The sequence below is a fragment of the Coturnix japonica genome, chromosome 26 (assembly GCF_001577835.2).
Source record: "Coturnix japonica isolate 7356 chromosome 26, Coturnix japonica 2.1, whole genome shotgun sequence".
Classification (NCBI taxonomy): Eukaryota; Metazoa; Chordata; class Aves; order Galliformes; family Phasianidae; genus Coturnix; species Coturnix japonica.
Genome location: NC_029541.1, coordinates 2589551 through 2611397, shown reverse-complemented (window position 1 = coordinate 2611397; position 21847 = coordinate 2589551). Strand labels below are relative to the sequence as shown.

Genomic DNA, 21847 nt, shown 5'->3' with positions numbered 1-21847 from the left:
TGGGATGGGATGGGATGGGATGGGATGGGATGGGATGGGATGGGATGGGATGGGGTGGGATGGGGTGGGATGGGATGGGATGGCAGCAGCAGGACCCACAAAGCAACCCCCTCCCTGCTGGGGGCTGTACCACCTCCCCTCTGTGACCCAAGGCTTCAAGGAAGCTTTCCCATCATTCCCAGCAGTAAATTACCACTGAATTATTACCCTCAATAAGTGCAATGTATCTGCTAATATTAATCATCTGCAAATAAATCCACACATCGCGCTGCTCGGTATGCTGTTATCAGACCCAAAGATAAGCAGCTCGGTAGATCGTGCACTCAGTGCTCTGTGCTGGGTTCATAGAAGACCCTGAGGTGCCTTCACACCCCTCAGTGCCCTTCTGCTTTGGGGCAGGGGTCAGGATTGGGTGTCAGGATTGGGGTCAGGATTGGGGTCAGGACTGTATCCTATAAGGAGAGCTGGGCTGCAGCAGGAAGGGGAAGAATTGGGGTTCTATTTATAATCATTGAGACTGGAATTTGCCCAGGAGTGCACCTCCCATTGCAAGAAATGCCAAAGGACCATCAGTGGCTGCACGGGGCTGATCACACCCAGCAGGACTTTGGAGTGGCTCCAGCCAAGGGGAGCAGCATTGCTCTGGACAAGGGGTGGCTGGGTGACCACTGCATGGAGCTGCCTCTTCCCAAAGACAAGCAGCTGTGGTCAGAGGGGATGCAAGGGCTCAGGGCTCTGGGTTCTATCCCATTCTTAGGTACAAGTCTTATCAAAGCCATTTACCCCCATGTCCCTTGGTCACATCTCCAGCCCCACACTGAGATGTTGATTTAAGAAGATGAGGACCAAAAAAATTGCATCTTTCAGATACCTGCCAGAAAAAGACCCCCTGGACCCCTGGGGCTGTTCCCTGGGCTCACACAGCACCAGCGACCATTGGGCACAGGGGTGGCCTGGCTGTTTTCCTGCCATGTCACACAGTTCCGTTTCAAAGGGCTCCTTGCCTATCAGGCCGCCCTTTTAAAAAGCAGTTGATACGGGTTATTAATGATATTTACAGGAGAAGTGCTTGGCAATTATTACCTCTGTCTGTCAGAAGGCAATGAATCAGCCCCCTGTGGCAGCACCCCGCTGCAGGGTGTTGCTTTGGTGCGCTGCAGACACAGCTATTGATTCCCATACGATGAGGTTTTGTGGCTGATGCCATCTATAACAGCTCTCTGCTCTGATGGCCGCATGGCTGCCCTCATCCATCCTGCCATCCCACCACCTGCCTCCACCTTTCCATCTCTTTTCCTATGCCCTGCAGGTTTCCCATCTGCTTTTTAGTCTCGCTGTTGGAGCATTGCAGGCAGAGGCACTTTCCCTGCAGATGATTCACATCTGGGACACAACAGGAGCACAGGGATGAGTTCCTCCCACACCCAGAGCTGTGTTGTGGCAGTTCTATGGGTGCTGTCCATCTCATCACATCCCAAGCACACAGACGGCCGCACGGCTCCATGCAGCACGGGCTGAGGATGAGCCCTTTGCCCTCACCCATCACTTCCCATCCGATTCCTTTCCTCTCATCTCTTTGAACCTGGAAATGAGACACAAGCCGCTCTCTCCTGCCAATCCAGCCTTCAAAGCCCGGGGTTCAGGCCCTGGCACAATACACCCCATTGTCCCTTTTGGATCACAAAGACCAGGAGACGCTGCCCAGCGCCCTGGCCAACAAAGCATCCTCTGCTCACCGCGTGCGGTCGGAGCGAGGGAGGGGTCCGCTGAATATGGGCTATTGTCACGGGGAGCCCTGAGCAGCAGGACCTGTACAGGGGATCAAACAGAGCAGAAAGGGGTGGGGTGAGGGGGGACATCCAAAAAAAAACCAACCCCTTGTCCCTCTTCAGATCTCTCCTTATCTCCCCAGCTATCTCCTGGGCTCAGCCTGGGTGTACTTGCTTGCAATTACCTCGGAGAAGCCAATCAGGCGCCGAGCACAGCCCTCGGTCCCCTTGACTGAGGTGATTTATAAATGACTCACGGGGCTTATTTGAACGCAGAGCTGTGCGCGGCTCTCGGCAGCTCCGTCGCTCTTCTCTCCGTGCCACCTCCGCGGCTCCGCATAGGACCGGCCCTTCCTCCGCCCGGCGAGGCACAGGTAACCCCGGCTCCAACAATCCGCTCTTTGTCTGGGTGGGCGTGGGGGATTTACCCTCTGCTTTACACGGCCACTGGGTGTGAGTTTCACTATTTGGAGAACTGGTCCCTTTTTTTTTCTTTTCCTCCCTCCCCTCTTCTTGCAAAGGGGATTTGAGGCAGCAGAACTACAGCAGCACCTGCAAACCGAGAGGTTGATTTATGTAGAGAGGCTGAAAGAGCCAAAGATCTGAATTGGTTATTGCTGGTATAAATCTTGCCATCTTGTCCTCTTGCTGAGACCCACATGGGGTTTTCCCTGCTATAGTATTGATGAGAGACTCTCAGTTTAGTGATCCTTGTTATCAGAACATCCCGTGTGTGGGATCTGTAACAGGTCCCTGTGCCGAAGATGTCACAGCACAGATTAGACTTTGCACATGCAGGTGTAGCAAGAAGGTATTTGCAGCTCTGCGCAACGGGTGAGGAGCATTTGCTGTGCATAGGAATCCAGACTGAGTGAGGGGTCTTTGATAACCAGGGCAGCAGGTGAATGGCTGTGAGCACACAGGTAGAACAGGAGGAGCTTTTGGAGCTGGAAATGAGGAGTGCAGCCTGGGTGCATGGGCTGCATCTCCTTCCGATGCCATTGCTTGGGGTGTGACAGCTCAGCTTGGGCAATGTCCCTCAAATACACACTAGAAAAGAATTCCTCCCTTTGCTGTACGCTGCTGTTCATGAGGGCAGGCTGCTTTCTTCTCTGCCCCATTAAAATATATCCATGCCTTCCTTGCAAGCGATCTGAAAGCTTCAGCTGGGACCTGTCCTTCCCTCCTTTGAAGTGAGGTCCTTGAAGTGACATCTGCCACACAGCACTTCTGCCCCAATTCAGAGCTTTCCAGCAGAGAAAAGCTTTCCTACCCTCTACCTCTAGGGGAGGATGGACCTGCTGACCGGCAGGTGTTTGTGCTACAGAGCTCTCAGCAGGAACCCGGCTCAGTGCAAGAATGCTGCAGCCTGCAGACTTATTAATTCCTTTGGGATTTGTGTTGCCCACCTGCTCTTCAAAGGCGGAGGGTGAGGTCTGTGTTGGAGGCATGCAGAGACTCACGAGGGAGGCCAAACCTTCCTTTCTGCCTCTAATTCAAACCTTTCCTCCTCCCCATCCCAAGGGTTCTGTATTCGGAGGGAGCAGCCAAGGGATAGGGAGGAAGGGCACAGTGCTTCCTAGGAACAGAAGCAAATGCCATTAAGGTCAGACGCTGCACTCTGCCTGCCAAGGAGCTGGCAACCAGCACTGCCCGCAGCAAGGTGACACCTCCAGGCATTGCCACCAGCACAGAGCAGGGCAGCTGGCAGCTCCTGGAGCACTTTCATGGAGCCCCAGCTGGTGATACATCCCAAAAGTCAATCTCCATCCTGGCTCCCTTTCTTGCCTCCTAGCAGAAAGGGGAAGGATGGAAGGGGTCCCTGCTGCAGGGTGAGGTGGAGTGGCTGAAGGCAATGAGCTGGGGCTGTAGGCTGAGATGTTCTGTCCCCCCAGAGCCATCACACTGTGCCTTTTCTTAGCTCCAAATCTCTTTGCTGCTGTGGATCTCCCAGCTGGGATGGGCTCCATGTGCACAGCACAGCCCCCTGGGCACGGCGCTGGGTGCAACAGCAGGAGCCACAGAGGGCAGGGCAGGAGCTGAGAGCATGCGGGCTGATCAAACACATGATGGAAAGAGCTGGCCAAATCTGGGCTTGTTTAACCTGCTGTCAACACAGAGCAGATCCCTGTGCCCACAGCATTTGCTGCATTAACAGAGGCATTAAAAGGAGCAGGAGTCAGGCTGCCGAATACCAGCACTTTAAACTCCCTTCGAGCCAAACACTTTGGCTTCACCTCCCTTAGCTGGCAGATGTCTGCAGATCTTATTATTCTGGTTACCAAGCGCAGAGCTAGTTTGGTTAGAAACTCGTGTGAAGTGGTACATCAAACATTGGCAGCAGCCCAGGGCTATTTCCAGAGTGCTGCACGGGAGCAGAACGCAGCGCTGTTGCTGCCCGCATTGGGCTGGGTTGTTCCAAACAAGAGGAGAGCCTGATGGAAATCACCCACCAAACACCTCAAATGTTTAATCTAAACAGAAAGAAAGCGTTGGTTCCATGCCTGGCTGCTCTGTGGTGAAAGCACAGCAGTGTGGGCTGCTCAGAGGGATGATGGAGCTGAGGCCATCAGCAGATCCATCCTGGCCCCAGCAGTCAGGCAGGATCAGCTCGTGCCTCCCTCATTCTCTTGTCTCCCCAGCATTTATTGTATTGGCCATTGTGAGGGAACCTGAGCTCTGAAAGGAGAGTAGACTGAACGTTGTAGACTGTCATTCTGACTTTTCCAAGGCTAAAAGCCCTCTTTGGGGTGGGATATTTTTCATCACTGAACAACATATTCTACTGGCATCAGCCTCTTCTGTATCCAAAGGGGAGGGAGTGATAGAAAGTTATAAACCCACATTCAGTGCATGCTGCTGAATGCAGCTGGCAGCTCAGCAATGCGATCCCTGCTTCTCCACTTCTGCCTGCTCACCTTCTCATCTGCACTATTAGGAAAGGCATTTATTACCAATATACTTACACCAAAAACACAGGGCTATAGATCTGACCTCACTTCTTCAAGGTGCTTTCTTCCTACAGATAAGCCCTAGGGCAACACAAAGCTAAAGGCAAGTTGGGTCAAAGGGAATTTAACTGTGAAAAGATGCTCTCTGCCAAACAGCCCCACTGAAGGCACTGCCCTGGTGACAAGCTGCTGGTGAGGACCATCAGCCAGACTCGATACCAAGAGGCCTGAGAGTGTGACAGACATGGGAGTGGACCTGCAGGGTTGACTGGTGTTGATAGTGGGGAGAATTATATCACATCCTTCTGTAATATCTGAGCTGACTGATGGCAGAAACCTCCACCTCCTCCTCTTCTTCCTGCCTGAGTGCTTGGCAAGCCCAGCTGGACACTGGAGGTGTGAAAGGGAGAAGGTGTGAGATGGATGCAGATGTGAGGCTGAGGCAGAGCTCAGCTATGGGGAGCATCCAGCATGGCAGCATCCAACACCTCAGCCCTTAGCATTGCAGCACCCAGTACTTCAGCATCCAGCACCATAACCACCCAGTCCTTCTCCATGCCCCATCTCAGCATGTGAGCATCCAAGGGTTGCAGGGGAGAGGTGACAGCTTCAGAGATGTGAGCCCTTTTGCTGCATTGCCCCAGGGCTCCCATAGCACCTGCAGTCAGAGCTGTGAGTGGGAGCTGGAAGTGGTGGTTCAGAGCAGCTAGAGTCAAGACCTTGTCCTGGTGTTGCAACCAAACCCTTGCACCTGTGCTTGCTGTCTGTGGCCAGACCTTGCCTCCTGGGGTGGGGGAAAGCAGCATTTTACAGCCCATTCTTGGGCAATGGAGCTGGGAGAGAGATGTTTCTAACAAAGATCCAGCCAGGATTTGGAAGGGGCCAGACCTCTGACCTCCACTAATAGTCAGCAAAAGATCTGTGTGTGCATGTGCTTGTGCAAGGAGAAGGGGGATGGAAAGGGGGTAGAAAAAGGAGTCAACAGTATTTCCAGAGCACTGATTTCTTTTCTCTCTAAGTTATAGATGGGCATTCCTTGAATGCCACACTCCCAAACTGGGATGAATTTGGGCCCTTATATTGTGCACAACACGACTCCAGATCACATTGTACTCTCACCAAATTCTGATTCCCATTGCCTGGACTGGAGTCCCATTGCTGGGCTGTACCAGCACAGGAAAGCAGCGTTACGCCAATGGGTCCTATCAACCTCAATGTGACTTTTCCCAAACAAAGCTATCACCAGCACGGGGACAGGAGATAAGAGCCCAGCGAGTGCACTTGCGAGATGAACACTGGGAGGAAAAGTCTGTGCTTGGCAAACACAAGGTGGTTTGAGATCAGCAGGGCAGGGAGCAGCCAGGTGTGTCCTGGTGGGACTCAGCTGTGACCTGGCACAACACCTATCACCCATATCACAGTCTCAGAGTGATGTGGTCCTGCCTTCACTTGTTGCTAACGCCAGGTCTCACATCACAGCTACATCCACAGTGTTTCCTGAGCTCTCCAAGATGCCAGGCTCAGTGGGCTCATCCACATCACGTTTCTCAGCGTCACCCACTCCAGCCAACACACAGAGAAATAGATTTCCTGAAGTCTCAGCTTGTAATGGGCACTGAGACATAGGAGATCTGCTCTCTGAGCTCTCCCCCATTTCCATCCTTTATTTCCATGCCCATATTGGACCTGAGCTCTAAGAAAGCCTGGTCCCTTTGAGGCAACAACACGCTGCTGCTCTGCTTCCCTTCCCACGTGCATTGCATTGCTTGCCATGGTCTTACCCATTAACACCAGGACAGCTGGTCCTGCCTTTGTTCAGGGCACAATCTCACGGCTGGTTCTCTTTAATACCAAAATCTCAAAGGTTTAACCTGCTGTTTGATCTAGGGCAAGGCCAGTGATAAGCCAAGTCAAGAACTTGACTCTGTCCGAGACGCTGACATCATCAGCCTGTTTGTTTAAGATGGAATTTAATCATGGGGATATTTTCCCCTCTATTCCTGCCTTGTTTATTATTTTTCCTGATTGCCAGCACATTTGCTCAGCGGGAGAAATTCATTAAAGAGCTGTGATATAATTGGCTGATTCAGTCTGTCTGATGGCAGGCAGGCTGCTGGGCAGCAATGGAGCTGAGAAATAAAGCTGGGAGACCAAAACTGTTGGGTTTGTCAACCTTAGGAGCCTGTTGCATGGTCTGAACTTGGGGTAAAGAATATTTATGAGGGAGAACAGGCAATTTAGAGCAGAGCAGTAGGGCTGGGACCTGGAGCAAGGCTGTGAAGCTGGGACAGGATTTCTGCAGCTCAATATGGGAAGAGCAGAGGGGATTTTGCTGAGGGGACTGGAGAAGAGCCCTGGATGTCGCCTGTTCTCAGCCTGCACCAATCCTCCAGAAGGCAGAAATCAGTCTCTGGGAAGGGCATCCCTGGTAGGAAGGGATGCAGAGCTGGCAGTGGATGTGTGCCTGCAGAGGGCAGTGGCTGCAGCATCTGTGGGTGCAGGAGGAAGGGCACTGCCTGCTGTGGGGACTTCACCGGGCCCTCAGAGCCATCCAGGGCAGGGGCTCCTGGGGGTCCCATGAGCCATGGCAATGTATGTGGAGCAGAGCCTGAATTCCCAAGCATTGCTAGTGCTGGTTAACAGCAAGGTGCACTCGGTGCCACTGTGATTCCCAAGGCAGCAGTGGGGTTGATGACCTCCCTCTCTTAACCCATTAGCATCATCTGCTGACCTAAATTCCCCCAAAGTTTCGGCTGCATGCATCACATGTTCCTTCCTGCTCCAGGCTGCACACACCCTCCAGCCCAGGCAGGGATCTGCACAGCACTGGCAGCACTGCTCCTACTCAGGAACGTTTGCTCATCCTGGATGTGTGATGACTTCAGTGGTACCTGAAAGCAGTGAGGAAAGAGAAAGGGGGAGGCTTCAGATCATTCCATGCAACCTTGGCAACATGGATGTTGTTTCTTGATCCACTCTCCTGTCTGAATCACCTCCTTTTTCCACCCCCTCTTCTGCTCCTGTGTTGGGCAACAACCCACTTACATCACTGCTGTGCCACAGATCATTACCAATACCCTGATCCATGCCTGACCACTTCCTCTCTCCACCCTCAGGCTCCTCAGCTTGTAATGCTTCTCCCCTCTTCCCAGTCATGGTAAAATGAGGGCTCTTTGAAGTTCATCAGCTTCTTTGGTAAGACCCAGATACCACTCAGGACTAGTCCATCAGGATGCTTTGGCATCATCATCACTGAAACGAATTAGCAACAGTTATCTTTCCGTGCATCGCTTCCTATAATAGATCCAGGACAAGTTCACGGGCTCTTATGGCAAATGGGACGTAGGAAGGCTGCTGTGATTGAGTGTGATGGGCAGTGAAACAGGGACAGCTTGGATGGGAGCAACATTTCATCACAGCACCATGTCTGCTGCTGCATGAGCTGCAGCTGTGCCAACACTGATGGCAGGTGGAGAAACTGAGACAAGAGATGGTTTAAGTGACCTGCCTAAGGCAAAAAGGGCAGGCACTGGCAGAGCCGAGGCTGATACCTGTGCTCATCTGCCAGGAAATCCAGGGTGGGTTCTGTCCCCTTCACACAGCATCACTTGTTAGCATCACCTGAAAGTAGCTGGGGAAGGCTCATGGGGATCAGCAGTCCCTGGTGCTGGAGAAGCCACTCCCAGCGCCTGCCTCTGCGCACAGGGAAACTATTTAGGGTGGAGATGTTCTGGGAGGGCTCCCAGAGGCTGGAGGTGTCCGGTCTGTTATACAGCAGGTGGGGGCAGCTCCAGTCACACTCTTGGATTTGCTTGTTCTATTTTTCTTATGGGAAACATTTAAATGATCCAGAGATGAGCCACGCCAGACCCCGCTATGCCATCGAACGCCCCGCGTACTCGGTCAGCCTCTTTGATGAAGAGTTTGAGAAGAAAAGCAGAAGTTATCCTGTTGGGGACAAGTTGAAAAGCCTTTTCAGGTAACACGGAATCCTATCCCTGCTCCTGGGGTAAAACTACAGCAGAGCTGGTCTGGAATTGGGTTATAATTTGGACCTGGGGATGTAGTTCATATTTTAAGCCTGGGAAACCTCCACGGTCTTTGATGGATGAAAAGCATGGGATAAACATGCATGGTGCAGAAGCAAGTGGGACAGGATGCTGTTCTCACTGCATCAGCTGTTATGCTGTAAGGCACAGAAGCAGCTTTTGGGGTTTGGGTTGCTGATGATACAGGTATGAGCATGTAGACTATTTCTTTAAGCTTTCCAGCTGGGGTTTCCTTTTGTCAGCTCCTGTACTGGCTTCCATTTAAGAAAAACAAATTATCCTGCTGAGTGCTGTCCAGGAAATCTCACTCTGCTCCCTGGCAGAGTGAAGGCAGTGGTACAGAGCACACATATTGGCAAGCAGAAGTGTGAGAAGCTGCATGTGTCAGCTCAGAAACAGCGTCCTTACTGACATCCTTGGAGTTTTCTGATCACATACCTGCACAAGTTCATCTTTGGCTCTGCACAACCACCCCTGTCATTGCTCAGAAGGTCCTTCCTTGCTTTCTTGTTTCCTTCCTTGCTCATGCCCCTCTTTACTTCCTCCCTTCTTTGCTTCTTTGCATATATATTTATTTTTTGTCTCCTCCAGATGTTCAGCTTCCAGATTCAAGCTCATCCTCTTCAGCCTGTTCCCAATACTTGTGTGGCTTCCCAAGTATAAAATCAAGGAGTACATCTTGCCTGATGTTCTCGGTGGGGTCAGTGCGGGGACGATCCAAGTGCCACAAGGTGAGAAGCAACAGCTTTCCCTTCCACTGGGAGGGGATAGCACAGTGATGCAAGTGGGTAACCCCCCAGCCTTTGGGGGTTACCTATGTCACTGCTGGCACATGCAAACCTGAGCTCTCCCTCCCATTTGTTTGTCCCTCTTTGTTCCTGTGGACCCTTCCCCTTCCAGCTCTGCCTGGCCACACAGCTCTGGGGCTGTCAGCATCCTCAAGACCAGGACCAGAGCATGGGGAGGGGGCTGCTCAGACCAGGCTGACCTGCACCTTCCCCTTATGTTCCCTAGGGATGGCTTTTGCGCTGCTGGCCAACCTACCTCCTGTCAATGGGCTCTACTCCTCCTTCTTCCCTTTGATAACCTACCTCTTCCTTGGTGGTATTCACCAGATGGTCCCAGGTGAGTCTGCAGAGCAATTCTCTGCACAGAGCAGCTAAGTACCAACTGGATGGGAATACTCAGTGTGTCCTGGAGTAGCAATGTTTGGGCAGGCTTGGTTTATGGTGTTTCTGATCCCCTGATGGGCTGAGTGACTCGTTCAGGACAGCCTAACCTGTCTGAGTGCTTTCCAGGGCAGGACATTCTCCAGAGCAAACTACTGACATCACTGTGTTGTGCCAAAGGTACTTTTGCAGTCATCAGCATTATTGTTGGCAACGTCTGCCATGAGCTGGCTCCAGAGTCAGACTTCCAGTACTTCAACCACACTACCAATGAGACCAGCGTGAATACCACAGCCATGGAAGCAGCCAGACTGGAGATCTCTGCCACGCTAGCCTGCCTGACTGCCATCATACAAGTAAGGACTCTGCACCACTTCTGCTATGTGCCCTGTCCAAAGCTGGCCCCAGGGATTCATCCTCCCTGGAGCAGAAGCAAGGGCTGGGAGCAGATATTGGAAGTGGCCCTACTGGGGCTGGCCTGTTTCTAATAATTCCTTGTCTGTCCTACCCTAGCTGTGCCTGGGATTCGTGCAGTTTGGCTTTGTTGCTATCTACCTGTCAGAGTCTTTCATCAGGGGCTTCATGACAGCAGCAGGGCTGCAGATCCTCATCTCCGTGCTCAAGTACGTCTTCGGCTTGACAGTCCCATCTTACACCGGGCCTTTAGCTATCGTCTATGTAAGTGGGTGCTTGGACAGGGACCTTCCCTGTACCTCCTTCCCACCACACTGCAGGCACCATAGTCACTGTGCTGGGGAAACTGGGGTTGGGAGAGGGTGGAGGGAGGGGGAATGCAGCTGGCTGCACACCTGCACTGCTGCCCCATCACATCTCAGGGTGTTTGCAGGTGATTACTGTAATAACTACCATTCACTGGGTCTGGAGTCCCACGGCATTTTCTTCTCTTCTCTCCCCTTTAGACATTCATCGATATTTGCAAAGGTCTGCCCAAAACCAATGTGGCCTCCCTGGTCTATGCTTTGATCAGTGCTGTGCTCCTGATCGTCGTCAAGGAACTCAACCTGAAGTACATGAAAAAGATCCGGATGCCCATTCCCATGGAGATCATCATTGTAAGTAATACATGAGCTGTCCCTCAGACCTCCAGGTGACAGACCTTCCCCTCCCATCTCAGCCCTGGGATGCACAGTTCTGCTCTGAGGGGGACTTTGGAGGACGAAAGCACATCCATGCTCAGTGCAGTACTCTTGGGTATGAAATGGGGCCATCCTTGTGGAGGATACCCTTGAAACACAGCTCATCCCCCCTTGGGCTGCACCTGCATCCTGATAACACCAAACATGAGAAACAAAACTCCTGCATGGGATGTTCTCTCCTGTTCCAGTCTGAATTTAGTGCTGATTTTCTACCACCAGCCCCAGGAAATACCACTTAATGCTTCTGATAGAGCTCACGTTCTTCTTTCTGCTCTTTTACTCTCTGCATTTGCAGGTAATAGTTGCAACTGCTATCTCTGGCAGCTTTAAGATGCCTGAAAAGTACAACATGCCAGTGGTTGGGAAGATCAGCATGGGGTAAGTATGTGTGCGCATCTGACTCACCATCCAAATAACTTCCCTTCCTCTTCCTCATTCTATATCCTGGAAAACCCCTCCCTACTCTACAACAACCCCTTTCAGGACTGCCAGGCAGATCTGCTGTACCCTGTTCCACCACACCACTATCCCCTAACCCTGACCACAGCTTAGACACATTCAGACACCATTCCTAAACACACATCCCTGCCTCCAATGCCAGCATCCCAGCCACCTCTCGCCTCTGTTCTGAATGCAGGTTCCCAGAGCCCACCCTGCCCCTTGTGAGCAAGTGGAAGGACATGATTGGCACAGCCTTCTCGCTCGCCATCGTGAGCTACGTGATCAACCTGGCCATGGGGAGGACTCTGGCAGCCAAGCATGGCTATGATGTGGACCCTAACCAGGTAATGCTTGCTCTGAAGGGATGCAGGAATGTTCCCTTGGCTCTCAAGCATGAAAGGAAGACCTTGCTGCATGAATGGGAAGCTTGCAAATGCACGTGGCTGCTCAAAACGTACGTGCTTCTCCCACGCACGTGGCAGCCTGCCAGGCAGGGGCTGAAAGGACATGGTAGATCCATTTCCTACAGGTGGGAGAGGCACTGTCAAGGGGAGGAAAAGACTTAGATTCAGCTCATTGCTTTGCTTTCCCTCCAGAGCTGAGGCTTCAGTCTCAGGTTTTGGCCCTGATGGCATTTTTGCAGGTAGTTGAAGCACAGTGAAGCACATGTGTTTCTCCCTGAGCAGACGAGGGCCTGGATTCCTGGTGTGTCACCTAGATACTGTGAGAAGCAGGACATTAAATAATCCTCACCTGTCATCATTGGCACCGGTGGTAGCTTTCAATAAGAGCCATGCATACCACATGAAGCCCTGCCCTTAGTGTGTCAACAGCTGACAACGTGTTTGTATGGCATGGTGCTTCCAGGCTTCTCTGCCATAGTCGCTGCAACCCATCTCATCTCTTCTTGGAAGGAAAGGCTCTGGGATACACTGCAGAGAGTAGGGGCTGGGGGTCGTGTTTCTCTTCTCAAAAACCTCTACAGGGCAGGAGTGGAGCAGCTCACTGAGATCAATGTGTTCCTTGTTCTCTGCAGGAAATGTTGGCCCTGGGCTGCAGTAACTTCTTTGGATCCTTCTTCAAGATCCACGTCATCTGCTGTGCTCTCTCTGTCACTCTCGCTGTGGATGGGGCAGGAGGGAAATCACAAGTTAGTACTCCCCCATCTTCAATGCAAATCCCTGCAGAGGTGCATGCTGCCAGTGTGACATCACTGCAGGCCTGGAAAAGCTCCACGTAGGAGTGCTGTTAAATACAAAATATACTCCCCCAGCCCAATTTTTCCCTGCATGGTTCATTGGACCCGTCTCAGACATTGGGCTGTCAGCGTGTGCTCCCACTCTGGCTGCTCAGACTGAGCAAAGCAGAGCAGAACTGCCACGTGATGGAAGCTGGGGGCTGTCTGTGAGACCCTTCTCAGAGGCAATGGCTGCTCACACAGTCCTGCAGTGCCCAGCTCCAGTGTTGGCTGAAGCAGCTGGAGAGCAAGGACCAGGAGTGGGTTCAGGAAGGCCCTGATGTTTAATGAGGTGGTTTTTCTCCTTTCTGCAGGTGGCGAGCTTCTTTGTGGCAATGGTGGTTATGGTGACCATGCTCTCTCTGGGGATTTATCTTGAACCTCTTCCAAAGGTAAGGTGAACAAATGTGCAAAAAGTGCAGCAGAAGCATTTCAACCTCTCCATGCTGGAGAATGCCCAGCTTTGCTTTGGAGAGCTCATCAAACCTTGCTTGATGCAAACCATTGCACAGCATGATTTGCTATGGGCTGGGGTCCCATCTGTAGGAAACAATGATCATGCTCCAAACATGATCTCTGTGATCTTCGTTGTCTCCACTGTGCTGGTGGGCTGGGAAAGCACATCCTCAGCACCACACATAGGGTAACACCATGTCCTCCCATCTATAGTCTGTCCTGGGAGCCCTCATCGCTGTCAACCTGAAGAACTCCCTCAAGCAGCTGGCTGATCCCTTCTATCTGTGGAAGAAGAGCAAGCTGGACTGCGTGAGTGCCTGGGGATGGGTGGGGGGATCTCTGCATCCATCCTTGGGAAGGTGGGCTTTGCTCTACTGCTGTGCTCCATCCACTACTGAGTGGACCAGAGCCGTGGCCTGGCCACATATCATGGAGGCTGAACTATTACCTGCTCTGTTTAAATGCCAATCATCCTCAGGAGCCTGTTTGCCCAGAACTAGCCAAACCGGCCCTGCTCAATATCTAGGAGTCATGACTTAAAAACTCACACAATAGCCCTCCAGGGTGAGGAGAGCCCTTCGCAGCGATAAGGACTCCAGGCACTGGTTGATGTATAAACCCAAGGGGGGGGCGTGAGGGGGAGTGAGAACGGAATTTGGAAATGTCTGACATAAAAAGACAGTGTTTGAACAGGGCTCCCAGGGCTGAGTGGTGTGTGTGGACACCCAGCCAATATCCTGTCAGTGCTGCCTTATCGGTAGACATCGCGAGTCCAAAGGGGTTGACCTGAGTCTTCAACAGCTTTCCCAAAACGCTGTTCAAACAGCTGGGAGCAGTCCCAGCTGAGCTCTGTGATGTGAGATGAAGGTATGGGCCCACTGTCCAACACAGAGCTCCCAAGCAAGTACAAACTGCCTTCAGTGCAAGAAGAGTGAGGACAAAGCAAATGCCATCGGGGTGAACTACGCTCCGCTGACCTTAATCTCCCTGGAATTTGAACTAGATTCAATGTCCTTCCTGTCCCAAACTGGGGAACACCACTTCTGGGTGTTGTCAGCCTATTGGTGTCCATTACCTCAGGTCCGGTTGTATTTTGGTGCTAATCACAGGGATTGCACCATAGGCACACTCCTGTGTCCAGTCCGGATGGAGAGAATTCACATGTATAGGCATCATTCTTAATCTGACATTAAGATGTTGAAATGATCAAAATTACCCTGATTTGATCAAGATCAAAGTTAACTCTTCATAGTCTTGAGGTTGAGCTTAAAATCCCCTTAGTAATAATTCTCACAGGGCACGTTTATAGAGGACTAATTTCGTGTTGGAGGGAGATGCTTGCATGCTGATATATAAAAATGACAAATGACAGGGCTCTGAGCTGAGAGGTGGAGCAGGTTTTGTTATGCCCTGTCACACTTTGTCATCAGATCCTCTCCGTGCTCAGGTCTTTTACAGCAGGAGGCTCAGGAGCTTTGCAGATCGATGCTCATTCCTTCCAAACACTCTGAATGACAGCAGGAGTTTTCCTGGGGGTGGGAGTGCTACCGAGCAGCAGATGGTCTGATCTGCAGGAGACTTTTTGAGCTGAATGAGTGACAGGGGGTCATGCAGCTATGAAGAATTACACCGGTTGCTTTACAGCTGAAAAGCTGGGGCTCCTGGCAAGCTTCCCAGCAGCGATGCTTCATGCGAAAACATGCAATAAGCAGTGCAATTAGAATAGCTGCAGCATTCTTTTGATCCTCAGCTGTGCTGTTCTTTGGGTCCTGAATATCAGCATGAACCATTTTCCATCCCTCGCTGTGCTCCAGCCCAGGGCACAGCAGAAGGAACATACCATGCTCTTCTCTTTTTGCAGCTGGTCTGGTTGGTGAGCTTCCTGGCTGCCTTCTTCTTGAGCCTGCCCTATGGAGTCGCTGTGGGTGTGGGATTTTCTGTGCTGGTTGTGGTTTTCCATACCCAGTTGTAAGTACCACCATAGGTCCAAACACCTAACGAGAACGAAACATCTCCCAGCAGCAAAATAATAAGCAATAAGTTATTTTCATAAGCAACCTCTGGCCTATGTTTCAAAGGAACGTGCAGTCTGAGCCTGGGGGAGTGCAGGTGTCCTCCTCAGCCCCTGGAATGTGCAAACAGGAATGGCAGGCGCTAATTTACTGCTTGCATTCCCACTCCTGAGTACGGTTAGAGATGTGTACATCCCAAGGCAGGGGGATGTCAGAAGGTATTTACCTCAGCCAGAAAAGCTACCTGCATAGTTCCCAGCAGTGCTGCTCATAGAAAGAAAGAGCCCCATGTATGGTGCAGAGAAGCGCTATTTTTAATCCACAAAGCCCTTCATTAACACCTCCCAGACTGGGAGCTCAGGAAAAGCCTGTCGGCCCTGGGGGTGGGGAGCCTTGCCAGGAGCAGGCTTACAGCCAGGCATGGGATCCAGCTGAAGCTCTGCCTGGATGCTCTGCAGCCTTATGCTGGGTCTCCCCTGATGAGCAAATCAGTCCCATGGGCTGGCTGTGTTCTGCCAGCACCCAAGCAGGCTCTGCAGGGCTGAAATCGGAGCTTTTTCCTTCAAATCATAGTGATGGGTGTAATGAGAAGCAGTTTTCTTCTGCTGTAAAACCTTCTCTAACTCTGGTTGGATTTTTCTCCCAGCCGGAATGGTTCTGCACTTGGCCAAGTAACATCCATGGACATCTACAAGAATCCTAAAGCCTACAACAAGGTAAGCAGAAGTTAAAATATCCTCAGAGAAGAAGCTGTTCTTTGCCTTTGGTTCCCAATGTGACCAGGAATCCCAGGCCCAGGTTTCTGTCCCATTGAGTTTGTTTGCTGCTTGTTTCAGAGCTGCTCTTCACCTTGGCTTTCCCAGTTATCCACTGCCCAGACCCCTGACCACTCTGCACCTCACACAGCCCCACCACGTCTGGTTTGAGCTCTCCTCTCTCTTGCAGGTACACGAAATCAACGGCATTAAAATTGTGACCTACTGCTCACCACTGTATTTTGCCAACTCAGAGATATTCCGCGAGAAGATTATAGCCAAGGTGAGCAAAGCCCTGAGGAATTCCTGCTTGCAGCCAATCCCAAATAGCCCTCACTCTCTCCTGCCTTGCCAGGCTGAGATAATTAATCCTAGGATCACCATGAAAGATGCTCTTGTAGATCAAGAGATCTACTCTTCTGCCCTTTTCTCTCCCATCTGTTTTTAGGTCTCACTTTAGAAGTTATATTTGCATCTTGGCACATCTCCTCCTCCAGGCTCTGCCAAAGCTGTCACCCTGCTGCACGTGTCTCTCCATGCATGTGCCCACCCTGCATGGCAGGACATGGTGCTGTCTGGTTGCTTACACTGTCACTCACTGTGCACAGCTGCTGCTGTCCTCTTGTGCCACATACAACAGGCCAGGAAAGCTCAGGGGGATCCCTGACTCTGGAGCTGAAGTGGCTTCTTCAGAGATACTCTCTCTCTTTTCTGCAGACTGGAGTGGATCCTGGGAAAGTGTATTTAGCCAGGAAGAAATATGTGAAATGGCAGGAGAAGGGGAGATCAAAACCATCAACAAAGCCTCCAAAATTCTTACTAAGGCAGAACAAGGTAACTGGGTTTGGGTGCTTGTGATGCTGAATGAAGCTCCCCAGATCTCCATCAGGGAACTCCTCAAATCCTTCCCTTGTGAAGCGTGTTTCCAGTCATCCCCTCTCGGTGCCTGAAAAGATCCTGCATGTACTTCAGTGCGAAAAAGAAAGCAGTTCTTGGTTCACAAAGTGCAGCAGCCCTGCCTGACTGCTTACCTCTGCTTTCCCATAGACCTTATCCTTGCAAGAGCTCCAGAAAGACTTTGAAAGCACCTCTCCAACAGACACCAACAACAACCAGACGACTGCTAACGGCGCCAGCATCTCTTACGTCACGTTCTGCCCTCCTGCCAATGGTGCCGGGCAGGTTCACACCTCCAGTGAGCTGGGCAGCACCACCACTCTGCAAGGAAGCACCTTCAAGGCCACGTCAGCTGCAGATGTTGACCCCATGGCCACAGCACCGCCCTATGTCAGCTTCCACACCATCATCCTGGACATGAGTGGGGTGTGCTTTGTTGACCTCATGGGCACAAAAGCATTGGGCAAGGTGAGTCCTCTGCTACGAACACAGCCAGGCTCCTTACCACCCAGGTACCTTCCACTCCCTTGTGCAGTTTAGATAATGATGTTTACCCTCCTCAATCAGAGGTTTGTGTGAGTTTCTCCTTCAGCATTCCCAGGACACGTGTAAAGCCTTGGATAAAAGACTTGATGTATAAACACAAAGACAGAGTAGAAGTGTTATTAATCCTTTCTCTGCCCTCTCATCCCTTCTAGCTGTGTTCCAGCTATCAGAAGATTGGGATTAAAGTGTTCTTGGCAAACGTGCATGGTAAGAATCCACATGAAGAGCACATTTCCATGTGCATTTCCTCCATTATGGGACTTTCTTTAGTTTTCTTTATGCAAACTGGACTGGCTGTCATCCCTTTTTAGGACCAAACCAGAACAGATGAAAGAACAGAAGAAACAAAGGAGAAACGCTGTTCTCTGTCTGCATAATAGGTTCTCTCTATTGGGAAGAGATATGGGAAATCTCTGCATTTAGCACATAGAAAAATAGGCTGGCAATAGAACAGTTCAGCAAACTATGCTCTCTGCTCTTGCTTAAGCTCCGAGAACCACCATCAGCCATGTTCACTACTAAAGGTTTCCTGGTTTCCTTCTTTGCTCTCACCCTGGTTCACACACCTTCCTTTTCCCCAGCCCAGGTGTACAACGACATCAGCACAGGTGGTGTTTTTGAAGAAGGAGGCCTGGACAGAAAGCACATCTTCCTCACCATCCATGATGCCGTTTTGTTTGCACTAGCTAATATCAAAGAAGTCGTCCACCCACCCATCTTAGAAGAGGTACATTCGCTCCCCATTTGCTTTCTCTCCACCTTACAGTACTGTACTGCTAAGTCCATACACTGTGCCAGCACAAGGAAGAAGAAAATCTTGCTAATGCACATAGCAAACTTTCTTGTTTATCTTAAGTGGTAAAGGTCTAAATCCAACCAAATGTTTCATATCCGAATTTTCATGTACGAGCCAAACACCTGCTGATTGAATTGCATTAAACGGGAAGTCGGAAGCATAAATGTTTTCTGCAAGGCTCCAGCTTGGAGATGAAAGTTGTTCCAGCCCATAGGGGCCAATAGAGCAGTGCCAGGTCTGCGCTCTCTGTTTGGTGTTGGCTGGAACATGCAACTGCACTCAAGGGCAGAATATGGCCACTGCAAAAGGAGGTAAAGCAAATGCACCTGCCCTTGAACATCCATCAATGCTTCCCTTAGTGGGAAGAGAAAAGGTCAAAGCAGGAACATGGCACATGCTGACAACAGAGGGTCAGATAGGTTATTTCCCAAACATGGGTTGGTTTATTGCATAATAACCAGAGCTAGAACCAGAGCAGTCTTACTCAGTTACCTTATAAGAGTAAGTTTACGTATGCCTTATCTCTGCAGTGATATGTAAGTGCTAACTCAGTCAGCAACGATAAACAGCTGCAACAAGATTCCACCTGTGCCCTTTCTGCTTGGGCATTTCCCTTTGGGCATGTGTGATGGTTTGAAGTGTGAGCTACTCATTTCTTTCATTGTGTTTTGTCTCTGAACTCTGTTAATACATGAATTTGATTCTTTCCATCCCAGAGGCCGAATCAGACAGAGCTCTCCATCTACGATGAGTCTGTGGATGAAAGCAGCTCAGAGTTCACAAACTTGGAGGAGGTTAGTCCTAATGCCTGGGGTCACTTCTTTACCTGGGGGCAAGAAGGAAACCAGGTGGGACATCCTCCCTCTAATCAGGAGGAGGCACTGTCTGATGCTGACCCCTACACTATGAGGAGGAGGCCAGGGAAGGGCTGGGGCTTCAGCTGATATTTCTCTTGCTGGGTTTGTACTCTGCCATGGTATCAGCCCTAACCCAGCATGCCTTATGTGCCTTCTAGGAGATGTTTGGAAGCATGTTCCATTCAGAGACACAGACAGCACTGTGAGCCTCGTGCTGATAAACCCTCCTGGACAGCCTCCTCTTTCTCATCCCATCGTGAAGAGCTGCACTCCTACCCAGGAATACAAAGAGTTTGCAAAGCAAGAAGTCATCAAGCCTCTTGAACTGGTATATTTCTCCTCCTGCTCTGCTTCTGGTGCTCAGAGAAACGGCCTCTGGAGCAGACAACGGATCAGCACATAGCAGGAACTCAGGAAATGCCACCCCATTAATCACAGAAGGGAAGCAAGCTCGCCCGATGGCAGGTGCCTCAGCACATGGGATGATCACTTGGCTTTGCCACGTGCTTGCCTTTGTCTCACACAGTCGCACTCTTCTCCCCACAGAGGCATTACATCATTTGGGCATCCCCCTTTTTTTCCTTTTCCTTCCTCCTCCTTCTTTTTCCGATGAAATGAAATTAAGCAAATATTGCGAGCTTCTCACGGCTCTGAATCATGAGCAAAAACAGCTCTTGCAAGGTGCAGCCTGTAAGGAAACGTTTGGAAACATGCACTGACCATCCAGGTGCCTGCACTGCAGGTGCCAACCTTTGTGCTCCCCCACATTTCTGCAGCTTCCCCGTGCCCCTTGCACTGCTCTCTGTGTGACCCAGAAACCACAGCCTCCAATCAGCGCTGTGCTTCTCCCACCCCAAAGACCCCTGGTGCATTATCTCAGCGAGGCTATTTTCTGGGTTACATTTTGACTTATTAATAGGACTAGTTTGTAACTGGATGTATGAATTCCTCGTTACTGTGTGCTATGTGTGCACGCTGCTCTGCCTGCCCAATAAGTCAGAAGACTTCAGAAGTCCCAGGCTCCAGTTAAAATCCCTCCTGATGTTTTTAGGCATCTTCCTTCTGTTTAAACAGAGCTTCACAGAAGGTTTTTAGACCAGGAATGTCATGAAGGCATTAATTCCAAGTGTGTTCTGCCTCTCTTCCCATCTTGTTGCTTTCAGTACCTGAATGATTCAGCCTGCTACGTGGATTAGTGTTTTAAGAGATATATCTACGTCTATGTATTTTCTTCCCCAAGTCATTTTGAGCACAAAAAAGCAGGGACAGCAAGGAATCCTCTCCTGCACACTGCTCATAAAGTCCTACATCCAAGGCAGCAGTCCATTTTGTATCTGCAACTGGCAACACCTGCACTATAGGGGGCTTCTAGGGACAAGCTCTCAAATGGTCACTCAGGCAGCAAGGGAACACTCTCTTTTTATATGTGATATTTCTGTAACAATTCTCTATTGCATATTTGATGATTTCCATTAGAATTCATCTCACGTTGGTAACACCAGGACCATCTACCTCTCAGGCAAACAAGCCTGACACTCTAACCCAGAGATAGACAGATGAGATCTTAATCATTTCTAGAAACCTGGCATTCTTTTATATTTGAGTGATGCTTGTAACAAGTGCTATTTTAATTCCCCTTTCTGACATCTCCCCAGTGCTGATATTGTGACAGTAATGACAAGATAACAATCTAAAGCCTGAAAAAAATCTAAGCAGAAGCCAAGAGTTAAAGGGACCCTTTTTCAGTGCATTTCAACCTCCAATGTGGCTTTGGTGTAAGTAAGGCCATAGGAAATATATTATGTCTTCAGTTGCAATGAATGCAGCTTTTTCTGTTTGATTTTCAAATCCTCCTACAAAGTATATCCGGCACTGGGATAAAGACAAGAGTCAACAAGCAAAACTGAACAGTCATGGAAGCAAAAGTGAACAGTATGTTGTATTTCCAGGAATGCAAAATAATAATAAAGTAGCATTAATTATGGAAGCAAATGATATTTTTAAAGCTCATTTCGATTTTATCACTCCATGACTTTAAGGAGATAAGCAAGCTTCAATGCACAATTGCAAAGTACAGGTTGAGTTGATTCATTAACACATTGCTGGAAGGTTTTCTGAGCAGACAAAGCTCCCAGATGTCCCATTTGGAAGGAAAATAGAGCTTCATGAACCATCATAGATAAAGAAACATAACAGGTAACCACATCACGACCCGCCACTTCGGTTTTATGTAACACCTCATTAACCAAGCCACCATTTCTCTACCTCAGTTTCAGATTACGTAGTGCAGGAGAGTAACAACACCAAAGAAAGTGAGTTTCCCATAAGAAAAGAAGCCACCTACTAATAGTTATTACTTATTTTGATCTGATTATTCCAGAACTGTGTTTTTGTTGTACGAGCTGCAAACAAGAGCTGAATTATCTTATCTTGGAGGGTGATTACTCATGTTGTTTTGCTACTGCCTGAGAGTTCCTTCTATTCACCCATTTGAAAAACAAAGAAGAAAAGGAATAAAGAAATAGGTGCAATGGAACACGAAGCTACCTTACAGTAAGGAATCAGTATACATACGGTGATGCCAGCCCAGGACAAATCATTCCTCCTTTTGGTAACCACGGGGCACCTCTGGTGATAAGATGGACTGATAGAGCTTCCAGTGGTTCTATATCTTCATTTCCATGGCCTGGAAAGGAAAGTGAGGGAAAGGGGTAGAAAATCTTATATTACGGTGTCCTTTTATTGCTCTTAAAGT

At 50.0% G+C, this 21847-nt stretch overlaps 2 protein-coding genes across 6 annotated transcripts in view; one reads left to right on the top strand and one right to left on the bottom strand.

The window, feature by feature from the left end:
- The window catches only part of RHEX (regulator of hemoglobinization and erythroid cell expansion), a 47358-nt gene that overhangs the window by 24619 nt on the left and 892 nt on the right, over positions 1-21847 (bottom strand). For 3 of the 4 annotated variants that reach the window (XM_032449275.1, XM_032449277.1, XM_032449278.1), the window contains exon 1: positions 2027-2110. The gene's annotated coding sequence lies outside the window, so the exon portion shown is untranslated. Of the gene's footprint in view, positions 1-2026; positions 2111-21666; positions 21779-21847 lie in introns of those variants that run through there. The other variant, XM_032449276.1, reaches the window with a different exon arrangement.
- Positions 2049-21674, top strand: SLC26A9 (solute carrier family 26 member 9). 2 transcript variants are annotated; one of them, XM_015885285.2, is made up of 21 exons: positions 2049-2143; positions 8573-8699; positions 9361-9500; positions 9784-9894; positions 10119-10294; positions 10452-10616; positions 10859-11011; positions 11391-11473; positions 11733-11880; positions 12573-12686; positions 13088-13165; positions 13443-13538; positions 15091-15197; positions 15888-15957; positions 16187-16279; positions 16714-16830; positions 17044-17361; positions 17592-17646; positions 18021-18166; positions 18952-19029; positions 19251-21674. In XM_015885285.2, the coding sequence occupies exons 2-21, from the start codon at positions 8575-8577 to the stop codon at positions 19296-19298; spliced, it is 2421 nt and encodes an 806-aa protein (XP_015740771.1). In that variant the 5' UTR covers positions 2049-2143; positions 8573-8574; the 3' UTR covers positions 19299-21674. The 2 variants fall into 2 exon arrangements, with proteins under 2 accessions (XP_015740771.1, XP_032305164.1); XM_032449273.1 differs by lacking the exon at positions 2049-2143 and having other exon boundaries at positions 7269-8699.

Excerpts from the sequence above, each read along its gene's own strand:
- SLC26A9 (XM_032449273.1), top strand. The coding sequence starts at position 8,365 with ATGGGGATCAGCAGTCCCTGGTGCTGGAGAAGCCACTCCCAGCGCCTG. Across the intron at positions 15,958-16,186 it reads ATCCTAAAGCCTACAACAAG|GTACACGAAATCAACGGCAT; the intron begins GTAAGCAGAAGT and ends TCTCTCTTGCAG. Across the intron at positions 16,280-16,713 it reads GCGAGAAGATTATAGCCAAG|ACTGGAGTGGATCCTGGGAA; the intron begins GTGAGCAAAGCC and ends TCTTTTCTGCAG.